At 28.1% G+C, this 21628-nt stretch overlaps 2 protein-coding genes and 2 pseudogenes across 3 annotated transcripts; all 4 read right to left on the bottom strand.

Annotated features, from left to right (window-relative positions):
* Positions 1-2033: 2033 nt before the first annotated feature.
* On the bottom strand, positions 2034-2688 carry LOC148239643 (trans-resveratrol di-O-methyltransferase pseudogene; annotated as a pseudogene).
* A 5566-nt stretch (positions 2689-8254) lies between these two features.
* On the bottom strand, positions 8255-9177 carry LOC148239642 (flavonoid 8-O-methyltransferase 1-like; annotated as a pseudogene).
* Positions 9178-11766: 2589 nt separating this feature from the next.
* LOC110815070 (trans-resveratrol di-O-methyltransferase-like) lies at positions 11767-13215 on the bottom strand. Its single transcript, XM_022042727.2, has 2 exons — positions 12339-13215; positions 11767-12215 (listed from the first exon to the last, which is right to left on the bottom strand). The coding sequence occupies exons 1-2, from the start codon at positions 13122-13124 to the stop codon at positions 11910-11912; spliced, it is 1092 nt and encodes a 363-aa protein (XP_021898419.2). The 5' UTR covers positions 13125-13215; the 3' UTR covers positions 11767-11909.
* A 3273-nt stretch (positions 13216-16488) lies between these two features.
* On the bottom strand, positions 16489-17785 carry LOC148239641 (trans-resveratrol di-O-methyltransferase-like). Of its 2 annotated transcripts, XM_088212257.1 has the most exons (3): positions 17626-17782; positions 16970-17499; positions 16489-16853 (listed from the first exon to the last, which is right to left on the bottom strand). In XM_088212257.1, the coding sequence occupies exons 1-3, from the start codon at positions 17744-17746 to the stop codon at positions 16548-16550; spliced, it is 957 nt and encodes a 318-aa protein (XP_088068383.1). In that variant the 5' UTR covers positions 17747-17782; the 3' UTR covers positions 16489-16547. The 2 variants fall into 2 exon arrangements, with proteins under 2 accessions (XP_088068383.1, XP_088068382.1); XM_088212256.1 differs by having other exon boundaries at positions 16970-17785.
* Positions 17786-21628: the final 3843 nt, after the last annotated feature.

Here is a 21628-nt window from a genome sequence, read left to right as displayed (position 1 = left end):
AAAAAATTGTTAAATTTAGATTCACGGATAACGTAATCCCATAATGTGATCCCATTTCCTGCAAAAAATAGAGTTGGATCATCATTTTGGAACCATGCACTAAGATAGGGCCATGGGTTCATTAAGACAGAATCAAACATTAAAAACAAAAATTGTGTAATACTAAAAGGATTGTTTTTGACGTGCAACTGAGAGAAAGTGGTAAGAACATATCATTTCTCTAACTCGTTTGGATACTTATCTTTTTCTTCTTGAAGAAACTAGAGTTAATTAATATGTGCATTAGGTGATGAACACCCTTCATTTTTGAGGGGTTGATTGGTATGCTTAATTCAACAGTGCACTTAAGACAAACATAGTGTATGAGGTTAAAGATATGATTTCATACATTGGCTTGAGCCTTTAGTAACTCGTTTATATCTATATTCTCCCTGTCGACGTAACTCATCCGTTGTATTCTTCTATCTATTGCGAGTTTGTATAGATTAGCTTTCTCTATATGTATAGAGGTACATCTAAATCTATCATATAGATTTGTTTCTAATTTTTAAGTCAATATATAAGTCCCTGCTGATAATTTTTAAAGATTCATGGATCTTTAAAAATTAATTCATTATTTATAATTAAACAAATTTAAGTTATACATTTGTCCAAATGTTAAACTCTCTAAATATATATTGAAACTAAACGAATTGAGCAACAAAATAGCAGCATTTATTCTTTAATTTTTAAACTCTATATTTTAATAAAGGTGCCACAAAATCAATGATAAGGATGAGGGATTGGTTATTAATTTGTAATAGATTGTGGTCAACCACTCAAAAGATTTATACTTCTAATTAATCTTTATTTTAAGTCTCTATATATATATATACATATTTTGGATAATGTTATTTCCCACACCCTTTGTTTTTAAAAATGAAAGATTAGGGTAATTGATCCGAAGTAGAAAAAGTAAAGGTAACGAATTATTTGTATTAGAATCACAATATTACTCGAATAATGTTTTCTATAACATATATATATATATATATATATTTTTTCTTTAGAAGTATTGTACGTACCATGTTTAACAAAATAAAAAAAAGTAATAAAACTTTGCACAAATAACCCTTTTACCTTTCTTGTTGATTTTCTTTTCAATCAACAATGATAATATACATCCACACACACATATATATTATATTGAGTGAAAGTTAATATATTATAAAATTAAGTGTTACGTACATAATATGATCTAATAAAAAATACACTAAATGCACTATCTGAATTTGAACTTACACTTTTATAAAGAAGAATAAAAGTAACAACCATATCTATAAAAAAAATAATTAATCATGTTAATATGTAAAGATGTCAATATGTGTATATTAACATAAATACATATTATAAATAAGTAAATATGAAGGGTTGAGCTTAATGATTGATCTTGTACCTAGAGAAAATAATCTTACAATGAATAAATAAATATTAAAGATAGAGTTTGATGATCGATCTTGTACCTAGTGCATGAATAATCTTATAGTGACTGAATCCAACAAGAATGAAGAGTTTAGCTCATTCTTTCTCAGTTCTCTCTTTTCTGGGGAGGTAAGCCATCATTAACATGTCAAATAAGAGTTGTGTTTGGATAAACTCTACATCTTCCTTCTAATTCTCCATGACGATGTCTATTATTATTGCCTTACCATCTCTTTCATCACTTCTCATAATTGACTCTTTACAATGTTCTAGTATCATTTTACATTCTTTATCATTTCAATTGTGTAACATCCATTGCATCCATCAATACACATATGTAGTTGTTGCAATAAATGAATATATACGTGATTGTGAGTTGATTATTCACGTTAAATAAAAAAATAATTATATTTTATTATATAATTAATATGTTACTACTTACTTTTAATATAATTCCATTGACAGGAGGAATTGCTTCAAACATATCTCCTCCAATATATTTCAAGTTATGGGTGGATTGCAAACCATCAACTACATGTGGTAGATCAAAAACCATAAACTCTGACTCTGGGAACTAATGGGCCAAACCTTTACTGAAATTACCAGTGCCACCTCCAACATCGACCAATTTCTTTAACCCGTCGAATACACCTTTACAACTATTAATTATAGTTGTTGTAACTAAATGAGAATCACATGCGATAGCTTCATTAAACAAATGGTTAACTCTGGGTTCACAGGCAGTATAGTCCCATAATGTGATCCCACGTACTGTAAAAAATGGAGTTGGATAATCATTTTGGAACCAAGTGCTGAAATAGGGCCAAGGGTTCATTAAGACAGGATCAAATATTGCAAAAAAATATGGTCTAATACTAAAGGGATTGTTTTTGAGGAGCAACTGGGAGGAATTTGTAAGAACATATCCTTCTTCTAACTCGTTTGGACTTATTTTTTCCTTCTTGAAGAAACCAAAGTTAATCAATATACGCATTAAGCGATGGATACCATTTGCTTTTGAAGGGTTGATTGGTAGAGCAGAAATAAGTTATTGATATGTGATGGGTTTAGCATGGTTGTGAATGATATCTGGTATACCTAATTCAACAACGCATTTGAGACAAGCATAGTGTATGAAATTGAAGATATGATTCCACACATTGGCTTGAGTCTTTTGTAGATGATTTATATCTATATTTTTCCCATTTTTGGAACTCATCTCTTGCATTTTTTTTTATTTGTTTCAAGTTTATGCATATTATCTCTCCCTATATATAGAGGTAGATTTAAACCTACCACATTAATTTTTTTCTAATTTCTAGTCAATGTTTAATAATTTTGAAACATTCATAGATCTCCAAAGTAATATTCACACTTAAACAACACTCTGATTATACATTTGTACAAAGGTTAAACTCTTCAAATATATATTGAACTAAAAGATCACTTTAAATTTTACTTTTATATTTTCATGAAAATAACAATAATGAAGGCATTGTTTTGTCATTTAGGATTCTTTGTTGGCTTTTGTCATGATGGTAACTTGAATCTGACATGAAAAGTAAGGTGGAGTTGCTTACTTCTTTTTTATATTAAAATTAAATAATAATATAAATTGCTATTTTGGCACATCTCATTGGAAACTAGTCCTTTATGATGTGTGGTTTAGTTTGTTTTCCTTTTATAGCAAAACAAGAAAAATTAGAACATCGAGTGCTTATTTGCCTAAACTTTTATTTTTGTTTCTATTGTAAAAAGTAATATATGAAGTGTCAATTTTTTTAATTGATGTTTTCTAAAGAAAAAATTAGGTGCTAAATTAATAATAGCCAGCATATATAAAATAAATATTTGTAGTTTTTTTTTAAAAAAAAATTTTGCATTAATTTTTGTTGTTGTATAAATATATATTTATAACATATATAATGCATAATATGAATTCTTTTGGGCATGGAAGAAAATATTGGCTAGAGGACATGTTAAAATTAAATCCCTAGATATGTTCTTGATTTTCTTTTCTGGCTTTTGTCTTTGCTATTTGGAATATAATGTGAGAGGATGATGCTTTTTCTTCCATTTTAGAAATATTATATATTGAATTAAATAGTTATTCAAAACCATCACTAAATAATTACATATCATCATTATTTATTATATAAAATATTATTTTTTAATTAAAAAACTAATTTAAATTAATATCTTAAATTTCATTGGGTATGTGTAATGTGATTTTTATATAATAATATGTTTCTTGTTTTGTTTACTTATTATCATAAATATTAGTTACATATTGCATGAACAGAATAATGAAGAATGTGCAAAGATACTTCGATATTATAAAAAATCAATTACGAGAAATAGAAAAGAAAAAGTTATAATAAAGATATGGTTACGAAGAATATAAGAAGTTAATTCAAACACTACGAGAAGTGAAAATTCAAAGTCAAATATTGTTCCTTTTTATTTATTGTATTTTTCATTGATAATTTGGCTTAAATGATAGATGTATAATTTTTTTTTTATTTGTTGAGCTTATTAATCACGTGTTGTGTATTGATTCATAATATAATTTCGTGTCATTTTCTTACCGTATTATAAATTTTCTTTGCTACTTTTTGCCTTTTGCTTTGTTTTAGTTTTCTAGGATGATGACTAATATAAACATGGAATGCTTTTGGCCACATGGGAGATGATCCACTTATTTACTTATGGAATTAGTAAAATCTAAAGAACTTAAGGATTGTTTACTTTTCTTGTGGACTCCATTCATGATTTATTGTTTTGATGGTTTTACCTTTGAAAAATGTTCATGGGTTATAGTATACATGTCTAATTTGAACAATCTCAAAAATATAAAACAAAAATTATAATGTTTTCATATTTAATTTGTAATAGATTTATACTCCTAATTAGTCTTGATTTTAAGTCTCTCTCTCTCTCTCTCTATATATATATATTCTGCATAATGTTGTCTCCCACTCCCTTTTGTTTCTAAAAATGAAAGAGTAGAGTAATTGATCCGAGAAGAAAAGGTAAAAGTAACAAATTATTTGTATTAGAATCAGAATATTACTCGAATAATCTTTTTCATAACATATATATGTATATATATACATAGTTTTCTTATTTAAAAGTATTGGACGTACAATATTTAACAAAATAAAAAAAATAATAAAACTATTGCACAAATAACCCTTTTACCTTTCTTGTTGAATTTCTTTTCAACCAGCAATGATAATATACATCCATAAACATATGTATGTATATTATATTGAGTGAAAGTGCAAGGACCCGTGAATTTAAAAGGAAGTAAATTATAAATTAAGTGCGAAAGTGAAATAATAGCGTTGGGGTTTACATTCCTTACACAATAATTCACGATACCTAATAGGGATACGAGAATGACCATTCGAAAAGAACAACTAATAATCAAATAAATAAATGAAAAGTAAACAAACTAAACGTCCTACTCACAACCCTCTTGTGGATCGGACTCTAGATGTTGGATCTCTTAATCTGAAATGGTTAATTAAAAGAGTAAGCTACACTAGCCGAGTAAGAATATCACGCTACTCACCGGCACATAAATGAAAGTTGGTAGAAATCATAAAAACAACTAATGGAAATCTTAATTTAAGTAAAATTCGTTTATCATAAATAAAATTATTTACTGTATATTTACCGTAGTAAGATTTTCAAAACCGACCTATACAGTCAATAACATAATAATATCAAAATTTTATATTCAATCAGTCGGAATAACAATTTTCTCATTTATCAGCCTACTAGTATCTATGGGGGTCTATAAGGATGTCTCCATTACGCTTGAAGTAATTGATTACTACACTCGTGTTGGCCTTACTGAGTAGGACAGGGGGTTATACAGTATATAGTATAATGAAAATAACAATAATGAAGGCATTTTTTTGTCATTTAGGATTCTTTGTTGGCTTTTGTCATAATGGTAACTGGGATCTGACATGAAAAGTATGGTATGATTATGGTGGAGTTGCTTACTTCTTTTTCATATTAAAATTAAATAATAATATAAATTGTTATTTTGGCACATCTCATTGGAAACTAGTCCTTTATGATGTGTGGTTTAGTTTGTTTTCCTTTTATAGCAAAACAAGAAAAATTAGAACATCGAGTGCTTATTACCTAAACTTTTATTTTTGTTTCTATTGTAAAAAGTAATATATGAAGTGTCAATTTTTTTAGTTGATGTTTTCTAAAAAAAAAAAAATTAGGTGCTAAATTAATAATAGCCAGCATATATAAAATAAATATTTGTAGTTTTTTTAAAAAAAAATTTTGCATTTTTTTTTTTTTGTATAAATATATATGTGTAACATATATAATGCATAATATGAATTCTTTTGGGCATGGAAGAAAATATTCAAATTGCATATGACAACTATAAAAATGGCTGTCAGTGTTTATTGGCTAGAGGACATGTTAAAATTAAATCCCTAGATATGTTCTTGATTTTCTTTTCTGGCTTTTGTCTTTGCTATTTGGAATGTAATGTGAGAGGATGATGCTTTTTCTTTCATTTTAAAAATATTATATATTGAATTCAATAGTTATTCAAAACTATCACTAAATAATTATATATCATCTTTATTTATTATATAAAATATTATGTTTTTATCAAAAACATATTTATTAAATAAATATCCATTAGTGAATATTGCATGACTAAAATGATAGTGTGGCTTAAATGGTGGATGTGTAAATTTTTTTTTTTTTTTGTATTAGTTGAGCTCAAGCTTCCAAACCAAAGAGCAAAAGTAAGTCTCATTCTTATCTAATGCTTCCTCTTAAGACCAAGAGCAAATTTCTTCTTGAAAGTAAGAGTCTTATGACAAATAAAAGTTTGTAATGAAGTAATTAAGCATTAAAATCCTTAGAACAATGTGAGTAGTGAGCACTTATTTCTCTAAGCTTAAAATACTCTTTGATGAACTGTTAAATTATAAATTGATTCCTAATTCTACTTGTGCTGACTTGAAGACTGTGGTTAAAAAACATCAACAACGTTATTGGGTAATGAAATTTTTTATAAGAGTAGATGAGTTCTCACGTGTTGACTGCTAACTCATAATATAATTCCTTCTCCTCTCTTAACAAAATTAAATATTTACATTAAAGGCTTTTTTTTGGTAAGAAATTATATAAAATTTACGTTGATTTAATTTTATACGTATATAAGAAACTAAAAAGGTAATAGCTTAATTTGGAGCATTTAAAAGTACATGTTGATTAAAATTTAAGTCATTAACTTTAAAATAAAAGTTTTACTAGATATACCCTAATTTTCTCTACTCCCATTTGTCTTATTGCTTTGTTTTAATTTTCTATGATAAAGACTAATATAAACATGTAATGCTTTGAGCTACATGGGAGATCATACACTAATTTATTTATATAATTGGTAAAATCTAGAAAGACTTAAAATTTATTTACTTCTCTTGTGGACTACTTTCATGATTTATTCTTTTGATGGGTTTTACCTTTAAAAAATGTTAATGGATTACAATATACATATCTAATTTGAACAATCTCAAACTATCTCATAAGCTAATTTAATTAAAAATATGTATATAAACAATTTCTTTTTGTTTCTATATTGTGATTGGTTACTATATTAATTAAATATTAGATTGTTTTCAATTATTAGTCTTATAGAAAAAAAAAATAAGAACAATTTTCCTAATCTTTTCATATTGGCATTGGTTATTGATTTATATTAGATTGTGCTCAACCACTCAATAAATCTAGAATGCTAACTAATCTCGATTTGAAATATTTATATATAAATATTTCAAATCGAGATTAGTTAGTATATGCTGCATGTTGTTGTCTCCTACTCCGTTTGTTAAATCTAAGTTCACGAGCAGTGTAATCCTAGAATGTGATCCCATGTGCTGTAAAAAATGGAGTTGGATCATTTGGAACCAAGCACTAAGATGGGGCCATGAGTTCATTAAGATAGGATCAAACATTACAAACAAAAATGACGTAATACTAAAATGGTTGTTCTTAAGGAGCAAATGAGAGGAAGTGGTAAGAACATATCCTTCTTCTAGCTCGTTTGGACTTATCTTTTCCATCTTGAAGAAACCAAAGTTGATCAATATACGCATTAGACGATAAACACCATCTGCTTTTGAGGGGTTGATTGATAGTGTAGAAATAAGTTGTTGATCTCTGATTCACCCTTATATCGAACGAGTTATCGAAGGATGACATTTTGACACTCGTACCAGACGGAGTATGGGGATGGTCGAATAATTGATAGGATATTGGGTTCATGCGTAGAGGAACATCCCTATGGACCCCCAGGGGTACTGGTAAGCAGTTTAAAACAAAAATAAAAAGTTATTATTCTTGCTCACTTTATAAGAAATCATAATATTATTTGAGTTATTTTCTTTATAGGTTGATTTTGGAAATCTCATAGCGGTAAGTATGCAATAAATGGTTTTCCTTCTGATAAATGAACTTACTTAAATTAAGAGCTTCATTAGTTGTTTTATTTTTTTTTACCAACCCTCAGTTTTCGTGTAACACCCAAATGAAAATAAATATTTTATTTATTTATTTTTTTTTTATTTATTTATTTATTTGGATTTTTATTTAATTTAATTTAATTTAATTTAATTCAGTGAAAATAAAAATAATTATAATAATAAAATTGGGTAAAAATATTATTTGAATTTATACATTATTTTTAAATATATTAAAATTAATTAAGGGTATTACAGAAAGCTTATATATTGTTAAATTAGGTATTATCTGCATAATACGATCTTATAAAAAACACACGAAATACACAATCTAAATTCGAACTTACACTTTTGTAAAGAGGAATAAAAGTAACAACCACATATATGTAAAAAATAATTGATCATGCAAATATGTAAAGATGTCAATATGTGTATATTAACATAAATACATATTATAAATAAGTAGATATAAAGGATCGAGCTTAACGATTGATCTTGTACCTAGTACGAAAATAATTTTACAGTGAGTAAATAAACATTAGAGACAGATTTCAATGATCGATCTTGTATCTGGTACATGAATAATCTTACAGTACTGAATCCATCAAGAATGAAGAGTTTAACCCATTCTTTCTCGGTTCTCTCCTTTCCAAGGAGGCAGACCATCATTAACAGGTCAAACAAGAGTTGTGTTTGGATAAACTCTACATCTTCTTTCTGATTCTCTATGACAATGTCTATTATTATTACCTTACCATCTCTTTTATCACTTCTCATAATCGACTCTTTATAAGGTTCTAATATCATTTTACATTTTTCATCATTTCAATTATGTAATATACACTGCATGCATCAATACACATAAATAGTTGTTGCAATAAATGAATATATACATAATTGTAAGTTGACCATTCATGTTAAATAAAAAATGATTATATTTTTATATATTAACATGTTATCACTTACTTTTAATATAATTCCATTGGCAGGAGGAATTGCTTCAAACATATCTCCTCCAAGATATTTCAAGTTGTGGGTAGATTGTAAGCCATCAATTACATGTGGAAGATAAAAAACTATGAACTCTGATGATGGGAACTTATGAGACAAGCCTTTAGCGAAATTGCCAGTACCACCTCCAACGTCAATTATAGTTGTTGTAACTAAATAAGAATCATATATCATACCTTCATTAAACAAATGGTTAAATATGGGTTCACAGATAGTATAGTCTCATAATATGATCCCGTGTATTAGGGTACAGTTTCTTCCTAGAAAAAAGAAAAGTACTAATTGTTTACCGAATTTTAAATTAATTTAAATTAAAATACAATAAATTATTTTTAATATTTTAGTACTTTGATAAATAATATTTAAAATTTCACTTTATAGTTATTGGCATTTCAAGAAGAAAAATGATTTAGTTTAGTAAATAATGTATAAGTTAAAAATATTTTTGAAACTATATGTTTTTGCCATGAAAATATGTTTAACTTGATAATTTGCTAAGTTAACAATGATCAAAGAAGAAAATTGATGGCTCTGCTCGCGATGATCTTGCTCATGCTATCGCAAATGAGCTCACTATAGATAGTTTGAAAATTGATGGCTTTGCTCGCGATGATCTTGCTCATGCTATCACAAATGAGCTCATTATAGATAGTCTTGGTAATCGGATTAGCGGAGTTTATATATAGTTTGGACATTTTTAAGCCGGTGATGGCTAAAGTTTTGAAAATCTTTGAAGGGCTCACATTTGCATGACGTAAAGTTATCAAAAAATTTATTGTTGGGGTTGATTCTTTATATGTCAAGCAACTTCTCACCCAATATAATAGAGATTGATTTCCTTTTACATTTTAAGAAGTTTAACTCATAATACCTTTTTATTTTGATTAAAACATTCATATCTTCATATATGGACTATCTTGCGCATTGAACCAATAAATCCAGTAGAAGTTATATAAAATTGACTCATGCTCCGGATGATCTTAAATTGTTGTGATATTGTTTAGACACGTATGATTGAAAACTAATCTTTTTATGGTGATTCATTTTTTTTTTCTTTTATAGAAAAAAAAGTTAAACATTAATTTTATTTCAATTGACTTGATATACCATTAAAATTAATTACTTCAATTAGGTAGTTATATAAAATTTCTAATTAAATACAATTAAAAGAATAATTTTTTTAAAAAAAAGAAAATATAAATATTGGGCCATTATTTTTAAATCAAATTTTTATGTTAGCTAATAAGAAAATAATAATCATAAGTTAATATTTCAGTTTTTTTTCGAAATGATAACCATAACAATAACGATGATATATATATATATATATATATATAATATGATATGAGTTCAATCAATGTATATATATATATATATATATATATAATATGATATGGATTATTTATTGGCTTTTGTCTTTTTGCTTTTTGGAATTTGATGTGATGGTATTTCCATTTTTAAAATATTATATACTAAAATTAATTATTTATTCAAAACCATTCATATTTATTTATTAAATTAAATATTATTTTTTATTATCAAGAATCAGTTTAAATTAATATTTTAAATGTAGTAAAAATAAAATAGAAATTAAACCAACTATAGCATAAAAAATAATATTTTATTTTACCAAGTTAACGAAAATTAAAGAAGACAATATTATTTAATTTTAAAAATAAATTTATACATATGAAGGTCCTAAGAATTGAATAATTCAACTTAATAACATTATATTATCTTTTATACTAATAACTCATTTATTTATTTATTGTTACAACATATTTTTTTTAAATTAATATACATAAATATATAATGTACAACATTTTACAAAGAAAAACACATGATTCTGCCTCCAGCTTTTAGCCCATTATTATTTGCTTAGCTCTGTATCTTTACAAGCTAATCTTCACTAGAAGAAAGCTTCCAAGTGAAGAAGACAATGACATTGATAAGTTATTGGAGGCTTAAGTCCATTTTTGAAAACAATTTTTTAACTTTATAAGCTATGTTACATCAAGTTTTAAAAAAGAAATAAAACGAGCATAATTCATAATAAAGACAAACTCATAAAGAGCACGAACTTACGTCTACCATCTAATGCAAATCTTAATTCAAACTAACTTTTGCGAAGATCAAAAAGTAAATCAGAGTAAAGTAGAAGAAGGATATGTTCTTACTGCTATTTTCAAATCACTTATAATAGATAGTATGTTAACTAGAACACTAGTGCGAAGCATGCTTGCTCTTATTTTGATGGTTTTACCTTTGAAAATGTTCGTGGATTATAATATACATGTCTAATTTGAATAATCTCATAAGCCTAGCTTAATTAAAATTATGTATACAAACAATTTCTTTGTATTTTTGTATTCTAATTGGTTACTATATTAATTAAATATTAGATTGTGCTCAAGTACTAGGCTTTTTTTTTTTTTAAAAAAATGCAAGTTAATCTTTATTTGAAGTCTATACATATAAATATATATATATGGTGCATAATGTTGTCTCCCGCTCTCTTTTGTTTCTGAAAATAAAAATTGACCCAAAAAAAAAAAGAAAATAAAGGTAATGAATTATTTGTACTGAAATCACAATATTATTCCAATAATATTTTCTATAGTTATATGTATATATATATATATATACTTTTGATACGAAATATTTAACAAAATAAGAAAAATACAACTATTGCACAACTAACCGCATTAGCTTTCATGCTTGACTTTCTTTCCAACCAATAATGAAATTATATATTACACGATATTAACAACACACATAAAACATACCGTTTGAATTCGAACTCACACTTTTATAAAAAGGAATGAGAATACCACAATATGACAAGAAAATGATTGGTGGTGCCAAATATATAAAGATGTCAATATGTTTATGCTAATATAAATACACATTGCAAATAGATAGATATTAAAGGTAGAGTTCAATTATTGATCTTGTACCTAGTACTGGAATAATCTTATAGTGACTGAATCCAGCATTGAAAAAGAGTTTAGCCCATTCTTTCTCAGTTCTCTCTTCCCCAAGAACAGTGGTCATCATTAACATGTCAAACAAGAGCTGTGTTTGGATGAACTCTATATCTTCTTTGTGCTTTTCCATGACAATATCTATTATTATCACCTTACTGCCTTTTTTTTTGCTTCTCATTATTGACTCTTTACAGCATCCAAGTATTTTTTTACAGTCTTCGTCATTCCAGTCGTGTAATACCCACTGCATGCATTAATATATATAGTTATTACGATATATATATATACATATATAATTATCATTTGATCATCCATGTTAAATGAAAAAATAATTATATTTTTATATAATTAACATGCTATTACTTACTTTTAATATAATCCCATCAGCAGGAGGAATAGCTTCAAACATGTCTCCTCCAAGATATTTCAAATTGTTGGTGGATTGCAAGCCGTCAACTACATGTGGAAGATCAAGAACAATGAACTCTAAGTTTGGGAATTGATGGGCCAAACCTTTAGCAAAATTGCCAGTGCCACCTCCAACATCAACCAATTTCTTTAACCCACTAAATACATTTTTACAGTTATTTATTATGGTTGTTGTAACTAAATGAGAATCACATGTCATAGCTTCATTAAACAAAAAGTTAAATTTGGATTCACGAAGAGCATAGTCCCATAATTTGATCCCATTTGCTGTAAAAAATGGGGTTGGATCATCATTTTGGAACCATGCACTGAGGTAGGGCCATGGGTTCATTAAGACAGGATCAAACATTAAAAACAAAAATGGTGTAATACTAAAAGGATGGTTTCTGAGGAGTAATTGAGAGGAAGTGGTAAGAACATATCCTTCTTCTAACTCATTTGAACTTATCTTTTCCTTTTTGAAGAAACCAGAGTTAATCAATATGCGCATTAGGCGATGAATACCTTTTGCTTTTGAAGGGTTGATTGGTAGAGCAGAAATAAGTTGTTGATCTGTAATGGGTTTACTATGGTTGTGGATGATATCTGGTATGCTTAATTCAACAGCGCACTTAAGACAAGCAGAGTGTATGAGATTGAAGATATGATTCCACACATTGGCTTGAGCCTTTAGTAGCTCATTTACATCTATATTCTCCTCATCAATGTAACTCATCTTTTGCATTCTTCTTTCTATTGCGAGTTTGTATAAATCAGCTTTCCTTATATATATAGAGAGAGAGGTAGATCTAAATCTATCATATAGACTTTTTTCTAATTTTTTAGTCAATATATAAGTCCTTGTTGATAATTTCTAAACATTCATGAATATTTAAAGGTTAATTTATTATTTATTATTAAATAACACACTAGTTATACATTTGTCCAAAGGTTAAACTCTCCTAATATATATTGAAACTAAATTGAGCAACTAAGTAGCAACATTTATTCTTTAATTTTTGAACTTTATATTTTAGTAAATGTGATGATGACTAAATATGTTTTACATCAATTTTGAACAATAAAAAAATAAAAATTATGTCAATATCGACGATGATGTATAGATATGCTACATAAATTATCTCTTTTTTTTAACAATACTATATGAACTATCTCTTAATGAAGTTAAGATAATCGACATCTTAGTGGGGAAGAAAAAATTTTAAATTAAATGGTGACAAATATAATTATAAAAATGCTACTAGTGTTTACATGGCCCATATTAAATCATAGGGCATGTGAAGTAATTTTAGAATCCAAAAATATCAATTATATTATATGTTTTGTGTTTGTTTTATTGGAGCGTAATATATATTTATTTTTGTTTAATCCAATAAAATTGTATATTTCCTTATTTCTTTTTAAATATTATGAATTTGGGTGCACTAAAATATCTTCTCTTGATATATATATATATATATATATATATATATATATAAGTCAATGATAAGGATGAGGATTAGATATGTCATGCTAATTTTGACCAATTAATAGTGAAACTACAACAAATTATGATAATGATAACCATATATATACACGCACATATATAAAATAAATATGTATAATATGATTTCTTTGGTGGGTTTTGTGTTTTTTGATATTTAGAATGTAATGTGAGGGTATGCTGTTTTTTCCACCATTTTTAATATATTATATACTAAAATTAAATAGTTAGTCAAAACCATTAGTAAATAATTATACATAAACTTTATTTATTATTTTAATATTATTTTATTAATAAAAAACCAATTGAAATTAATATTTTAAATTTCAATGGGAATCGCAGAAATTTGGTAGAAATTAAAGAAGCATAATCAAGATCAAAATATTATTTAATTTCTTAAAAATAAATTTATACATTGATTGATTAATTAATATTATTTAATTGAAGGGTGTTTACAAATTTTAAATATTAGATATTAAGGTCAAGGAGCATGCCCGATTGAAAAAATTCAACTTAATATTTTTTTATTTATGTTAATAGCTATTTAATTGGTTCCAGTTAACAACTTATTTTTTTTAATGATGAACAACTTGCTTTTTTAGAATATGAAAGATCAATAATTTATTTATTTATTGTTCCAATATATTTTTTTAAATTAATAACATGAACATATGATGTATACATAAATATATAATGCACAATGTTTACAAAGAAAAAGACATGATTCCACCTCTAGCCTAGCCCATTATTATTTGCTTAGCTCTGTCTACCCAAGTGAAGGAGGCCATGACATCGATAAGTTGTTGGAGGCTTATGAAAGGCGAGCTACATCTATCGTTTAATGTGCATCTTAATTTAAAATAGTTTCTTCATAAAACATAAGGTAAACAAGAGTGGGACGAAAGAAGATATGTTTTTACTGTTATTCTCAAATCTTTTACAACAGATAATCCGTTGACTAGTGCATCATTCGTGCTAGGTATGCTTGATCATATTATAGCAAAATCATGACATCATATGAGTTGTTGGTTCCAAAGCGATCATCCTACTGTGTTTGACACGTGACATGAAATTTTATTTTAGAAATATGCTCACCGAGAAGTAAGGGTTAATTAAACTTTTCAATGATTCATGACTAGTGATGCTGGCTTAGCTTTGGTTGTTGTACTACATAAATGTCAAGGCATACTTAAAGGAGTTGAAAGCATTGGTTGATGTTGGGGTTGGCATTAGAACCTTAGCCAAAACTTTGGCACATGAATTTCCACACTTGAAGCGCATTGTTTTAGATCTTTTGCATGTGATGGTTTATAAATACTCACAACTTAAAAGTACATGAGAACAAACATGTTTGAACAAATTCCTTCGGCATATATGATTTTATTAAAGGTAATGTACACATACATATATACGTGTACTCATTTTTTATATAGATCTTAAAGTGATTTTTATGTAACATCACATTTCTTATTTTGATTATTCGTTATCATGAATATCAGTAGATGTTTCATGACTAGAATGATGAAGAATGTGAGATACTTCAACGTTATAAAGAATCAATTATGAGAACAAAAAAGAAAGGTGATAATAATATATATGGTTACGGATAAAAAAAAAATATAAGAAGTCAATTCAAACACAATAAAAAATGAATTTATTGTCATGTTTTTTCCTTTTATTTTGTGTATTTTTCATTACTAATCTGACTTAAAGGTGCATATATAAAATTTTTAGTATTAGTTGAGCTCATTAATCGCGTATTGGCTACGACTTATAATATAATTTTTCTTCCTTTCATAACAATATTAAAAATTTACGTATAAGGTCTTTCTTGGTAAAAAATTTATAGAAAAATTACCTTGGTCTAATTTTATGCATACATAAGAATTAAAAATTAACTAGTAACTTAACTTGGGCATCTAAAAATAGAAGAAAATATTTAAATTACAAATTGGAAATTACAAAAATAATTATTGATCTTAATTTATCTCCATGTCCAAAGTTTTGAAATGTAACAAAAAAAGATTCAAATTGAAGTCACTAAACTCTATAATAAAAGTTTTATCATTTTGAGGTACATATTTTCCTCATATTTTCATATTGGGATTGGTTGTTAATTTATATTAGATTGTGCTCAACCAGTCAATAGATTTAGAAGGCTAATTAATCTTGATTTGAAATCTCTCTCTCTCTCTATATATATATATATGCTGCATAATATTGTCTCCCACTCTCTTTGTTTCAGAAAATAAAAGAGTAGAGTAATCGACCCCAAAAAGAAAAGGTGAAGGTAACTAATTATTTGTACTAGAATCATAATATTACTCAAATAATCTTTCCCATAATATATATATATTTATTTTCTCACTTGAAATTATTGAATGTAAAGTACTTAACAAAATAAAAGAAGTACAACTATTGCACAGATAACAAACATTAGCTTTCAGGCTTGATCTTTTTTTCAAACAACATGATATATATATTGACTAAAAGTTCACATATGGTAAAATTAGGTATCAACTAAGTAATACGATCTGATTAAGAATATACAAAATACACAATCTAAATTTGAACTTGCATATAGAAAAATAATTGGTCATACTAATATGTAAAGATACCAATATTTTTATATTAATATAAATACATATTGTAAATAAATAGAAATTAGAGATGGAGCTCGATGATCGATCTTACACCTAGTACAGGAATAATCTTATAGTGACTGAATCCAACAACAAAGAAGAGTTCAGCCCATTCTTTCTCAGTTCTCTCCTTTCCAGGGAGGTTAACCATAATTTGCATGTCAAATAAGAGCTGAGTTTGGATGAAATCTGTATCTTCTTTTTGTTTCTCCATGATAATATCTATTATTATCACCTTACCACCTCTTTTATCAGTTCTCATAATTGACTCCTTACAACGTTCAAGTATCTTTTTACAGTCTTCGTCATTCCAGTCGTGTAATATCCACTGCATGCATCAATACACATATAGTTATCGCATAAATATATATATAATTGTAAGTTGACTATCTACGTTAAATGAAAAGAATTAAATTTTTATATAATTAACATGTTATCACATACTTTTAATATAATCCCATCAGCAGGAGGAATTGCTTCAAACATGTCTCCTCCAAGATATTTTAAGTTATGGGTAGACAGCAAGCCATCAACTACATGTGGAAGATCAAAAACAATGAACTCTAAGTTTGGAAATTGATGAGCCAAACCTTTAGCAAAATTGCCTGTACCACCTCCAACATCAACCAATTTCTTTAGCCCATTGAATACACCTTTGCAGTTATTTATTATAGTTGTTGTAACTAAATAAGAATCACATGTCATAGCTTCATTAAATAAAGTGTTAAATATGGGTTCACGAGCAGCGTAATCCCATAATGCGATCCCATGTGCTGTAAAAAACGGAGTTAAATCATCATTTTGAAACCAAGCATTAAGATGGAGCCATGAGTTCATTAAGATTGGATCGAACACTAAAAACAATTGTGGTATCATACTAAAGGGATTGTTTTTTAGGAGCAACTGGGAGGAAGTGGTAAGAACATATCCTTCTTCTGGCTCGTTTGGACCCATCTTTTCCTTCTTGAAGAAACCTGAATTGATCAAAATACGCATTAAGCGATGAACACCTTTCGCTTTTAAAGGGTTGATTGGTAGTGCAGAAATAAGTTGTTGGTTAGTAATGGGTTTAGTGTGGTTGTGAATGATATCTGGTATACCTAATTCAACAGCGCACTTAAGACAAGCAGAATGTATGAAACTGAAGATGTGATTCCACACATTGGCTTGAGCCTTTAGTAGCTCATTTCTATCTATATTTTCTCCGTTAGTGGAAGTCATCTTTTGTACTTTTTTTCTTGTTTATTGCAAGTTTATATAGATTAGCTCTCCCTATATATAGAGGTATATCTAAACTTACCGTATTGATTTTTTGTAATTTCTAGTGAATTTTTAAGCAGTTGTTAATAATTTCTAAATATTCATGAATCTTCTAAGATTAATTAATGATTTATACTTAAACAATTTTTTGTAATGTCTTTGTTTGAACAATATTAAATGAATTATCTCTTAGTGAAGTTAAAGTATTCAACATTTGAGTAGAGACGAAAAAAATTTAAATTAAATATTGACAAATATAATTATAAAAATGTTATCAATGCTTATTGGCACATGTTAAGTTCTAGAGGATGAAGTAATTTTGGAATCTAAGGTACCAATTAAAGTATCTTATTCATATTTTTTAATACAATGTAATAATATTTATTTTTTATATTAAAAAGTTAGGGTATTGATTGTATTGTCCTTTAGAATTCTCTGTTAGCTTTTGTCTTATTGCTAACTAGAATCTAACGTGAAACATAAGGTACAATTGTGATGTAGTTGCCTACATTTTTATATATCAAAATTAAATAATTATACATTATTTAGGCACATCTCATTGGAAACATTGAGTGCTTATTTGCCTAGATTTTTATTTTGGTTTTTATTGTAAAATTGATATTTTTCTATAAAAAAAATTAGGTGCTAAATTAATAACAGCCAGCATATAGAAAATAAATATTTGTAGTTTTTTTTTTAAAAAAAAATTTTGCATTAATTTTTTTTGTTGTATAAATATATATTTATAACATATATAATGCATAATATGAATTCTTTTGGGCATGGAAGAAAATATTTAAATTGCATATGACAACTATAAAAATGGCTGTCAGTGTTTATTGGCTAGAGGACATGTTAAAATTAAATCCCTAGATATGTTCTTGATTTTCTTTTTATTTTGTCTTTGCTACTTGGAATATAATGTCAGAGGATGATGCTTTTTCTTCCATTTTAGAAATATTATATATTGAATTAAATAGTTATTCAAAACTATCACTAAATAATTATATATCATCATTATTTATTATATAAAATATTATTTTTTAATTAAAAAACTAATTTAAACTAATATCTTAAATTTCATTGGGTATGTGTAATGTGATTTTTATATAATAATATGTTTCTTGTTTTGTTTACTTATTATCATAAATATTAGTTAGATATTGCATGAACAAAATAATGAAGAATGTGCAAAGCTATTTCGACATTATAAGAAATCAATTACGGAAGCAAAAATTAAAAAGAAAGTTATAATAAAGATATGGTTACTAAAAATTGAAAAGAAGATAAGAAGTTAAACCAAACACAATAAAAAGTGAATTCATTGTCAAATATTTTTCCTTTATGTTTTTTATATTGTTCATTGATAATATGGCTTAAATGGTAGATATATAAATTTTTTCATATTTGTTGAGCTCATTAATCACGCGTTATATACCGACTCATAACATAATTCCGTTTTATTTCCTTACCGTATTATAAATTTTCTTTGCTACTTTTTGCCTTTTGCTTTGTTTTAGTTTTCTAGGATGATGACTAATATAAACATGGAATGCTTTTGGCCACATGGGAGATGATCCACTTATTTACTTATGGAATTAGTAAAATCTAAAGAACTTAAGGATTGTTTACTTTTCTTGTGGACTCCATTCATGATTTATTGTTTTGATGGTTTTACCTTTGAAAAATGTTCATGGGTTATAGTATACATGTCTAATTTGAACAATCTCAAAAATATAAAACAAAAATTATAATGTTTTCATATTTAATTTGTAATAGATTTATACTTCTAATTAGTCTTGATTTGAAGTCTCTCTCTCTCTCTCTTTCTATATATATATATATATATATTATGTATAATATTGTCTCCCACTCCCTTTGTTTCTAAAAATAAAAGAGTAGAGTAATTGATCCGAAGAAGCAAAGGTAAAAGTAACGAATTATTTGTATTAGAATCACAATATTACTCAAATAATCTTTTCCATAGCATACATAAATATATACATATTTTTCTTCTTTAGAAGTATTGTACGTACCATGTTTAACAAAATAAAAAAAAGTAATAAATTATTGCATAAATAACACTTTTACTTTTCTTGTTGACTTTCTTTTCAACCAACAATGATAATATACATCCACACACACACATATATATTATATTGAGTGAAAGTGTAAGTGTAGCAGCCCCGGAAATTTATAATGGAATGTATATTAAAAATATCAAATGCGGAAGCGAAGTCAAAATTTGAATAACATCCCTTACACCAAAACTAAAAACGTGCTCACAAAATTTAAAGGATCAAACTATCTAAGGGAGAAAACTCGAAAGTAAAAACTACGAATGTGACTATGGAGTCTTTAGGCGTCCCCTTCGTCGTCCTCCTGCGGAACCGGCTCGGGAACGATGTCCTCTTGATCTAAAATGATTAAATAAGGAATGAGCTACACTAGCCCAGTAAAGACATCACGATATCTCACTGTCACGGAGGTAAAGGTGGGTAGAAAACACAAAAAGACCAATGGAGCATAATTTACAACAAATCCTTTTATCGATAATAAAACCTTTACCATTCACTTACCTCGGTGAAATTCATAAAACAATATACGAAAGCAATAACACCATCATCATCATGAAAACATATATATGAACTGTATAACATAATACCTATCACACTTTTCGTAATTCAATCGTTACTCAACATATTTTCCTAATTCACCAGCCCACTAGTATCCATGGGGATCCATAGGGGTCCCGCTACCCGTTAATCCGTAACACTTGAAATCATATTCCAGGGCCGTCCCCATACCCCGTCCGGTATGGGCGCCAAACCATAGACCTCATTACCCCGTCCGGTATGAGGGTGAAACGGGCCGTCCTCATACCTCGTCCGGTATGGGCGCCAAAACATAGACCTCATTACCCCGTCCGGTATGAAGGTGAAACGGGCCATCCCCATACCCCGTCTGGTATGGGCGCCAAAACACATAAGATCTTCATACCCCGTCCGGTATGGGAGACCACAATCCCGGTAGGGTTCCCTACAGACCCGGTCCGTCCACCATCTCCCAGGATATCTAGTCAGGCTGAATACATTATACAATTTCCATTCACATAATCTTTCATTCTCCTTTTCCCTCAGTCAGCATTATCAATCCACATACAAACAAGCAAAACGGTAATTTATGCCAAACAGACAACATAAAGCATTAATATCACAGTCATTCAATCCATAATCAGTAAAACAGTAAAATATTCACACGAAACTATAAAATGAAAACATCGAACCTCATACTGCATTTAAAATTGTAAAACATGCCAAATAACAGTTAACCGACAAACACACTAGACTCGGGCTCCATTAGCGACCTTAAGTAATTTCACACATTTGTTGATTCATGAAATACTGTTTTATCATTTATTGAACTTTAATACCGTGATAGGAAATAGGGTGAGGGGTCCTTACTCGTTTCGGGGTCCGAACACGGCTTCACAGTGCGCTTGCAGGCTGTCCCTAATTTTTCCTGAATTTTTCCTGGGGAACTGAAACGCACTACTGGTACCTGCACGTGTTCCAAAAAAATCCCAAATCGCAACTCCTCCGGCGACGGCGCCGCCGCTGGCGGCGGCGATTTGCCTCGGGTTGGCTGTTTTCGGCCGTTTCCGGTCGAATTTGGCCACACTCGCATCGGTCTCTACGAGAAAACAACCCTAGGGCCCTCGGGGGGCCAAAAAATCACGGAAAAAACGGAGCTTACCGGCGGCGGCGCTCTCGGGTGCAGTGGCTCTCCGGCGAGATTCGTGTTTTGGTGATTCAGCTCCGGTCAACCTGTAGAGAAAAGAAT

The sequence above is a fragment of the Carica papaya genome, unplaced genomic scaffold (assembly GCF_054855325.1).
Source record: "Carica papaya isolate Zhongbai unplaced genomic scaffold, ASM5485532v1 h2tg000061l, whole genome shotgun sequence".
NCBI lineage: Eukaryota > Viridiplantae > Streptophyta > Magnoliopsida > Brassicales > Caricaceae > Carica > Carica papaya.
The sequence above is the reverse complement of the archived record's forward strand: the minus strand, read 5'-3'. Positions and strand labels throughout refer to the sequence as shown.

What these genes read in the sequence shown, in the direction of transcription:
- LOC110815070 (XM_022042727.2), bottom strand. Translation starts at nt 13,124, where the DNA reads ATGCAAAAGATGAGTTACATTGATGAGGAGAATATAGATGTAAATGAG. An exon ending in CTGATGGGATTATATTAAAA is followed by an intron (nt 12,216 to 12,338) that starts GTAAGTAATAGC and finishes TAATGCATGCAG; the next exon opens with TGGGTATTACACGACTGGAA.
- LOC148239641 (XM_088212256.1), bottom strand. Translation starts at nt 17,746, where the DNA reads ATGACTTCCACTAACGGAGAAAATATAGATAGAAATGAGCTACTAAAG. An exon ending in CTGATGGGATTATATTAAAA is followed by an intron (nt 16,854 to 16,969) that starts GTATGTGATAAC and finishes TGATGCATGCAG; the next exon opens with TGGATATTACACGACTGGAA.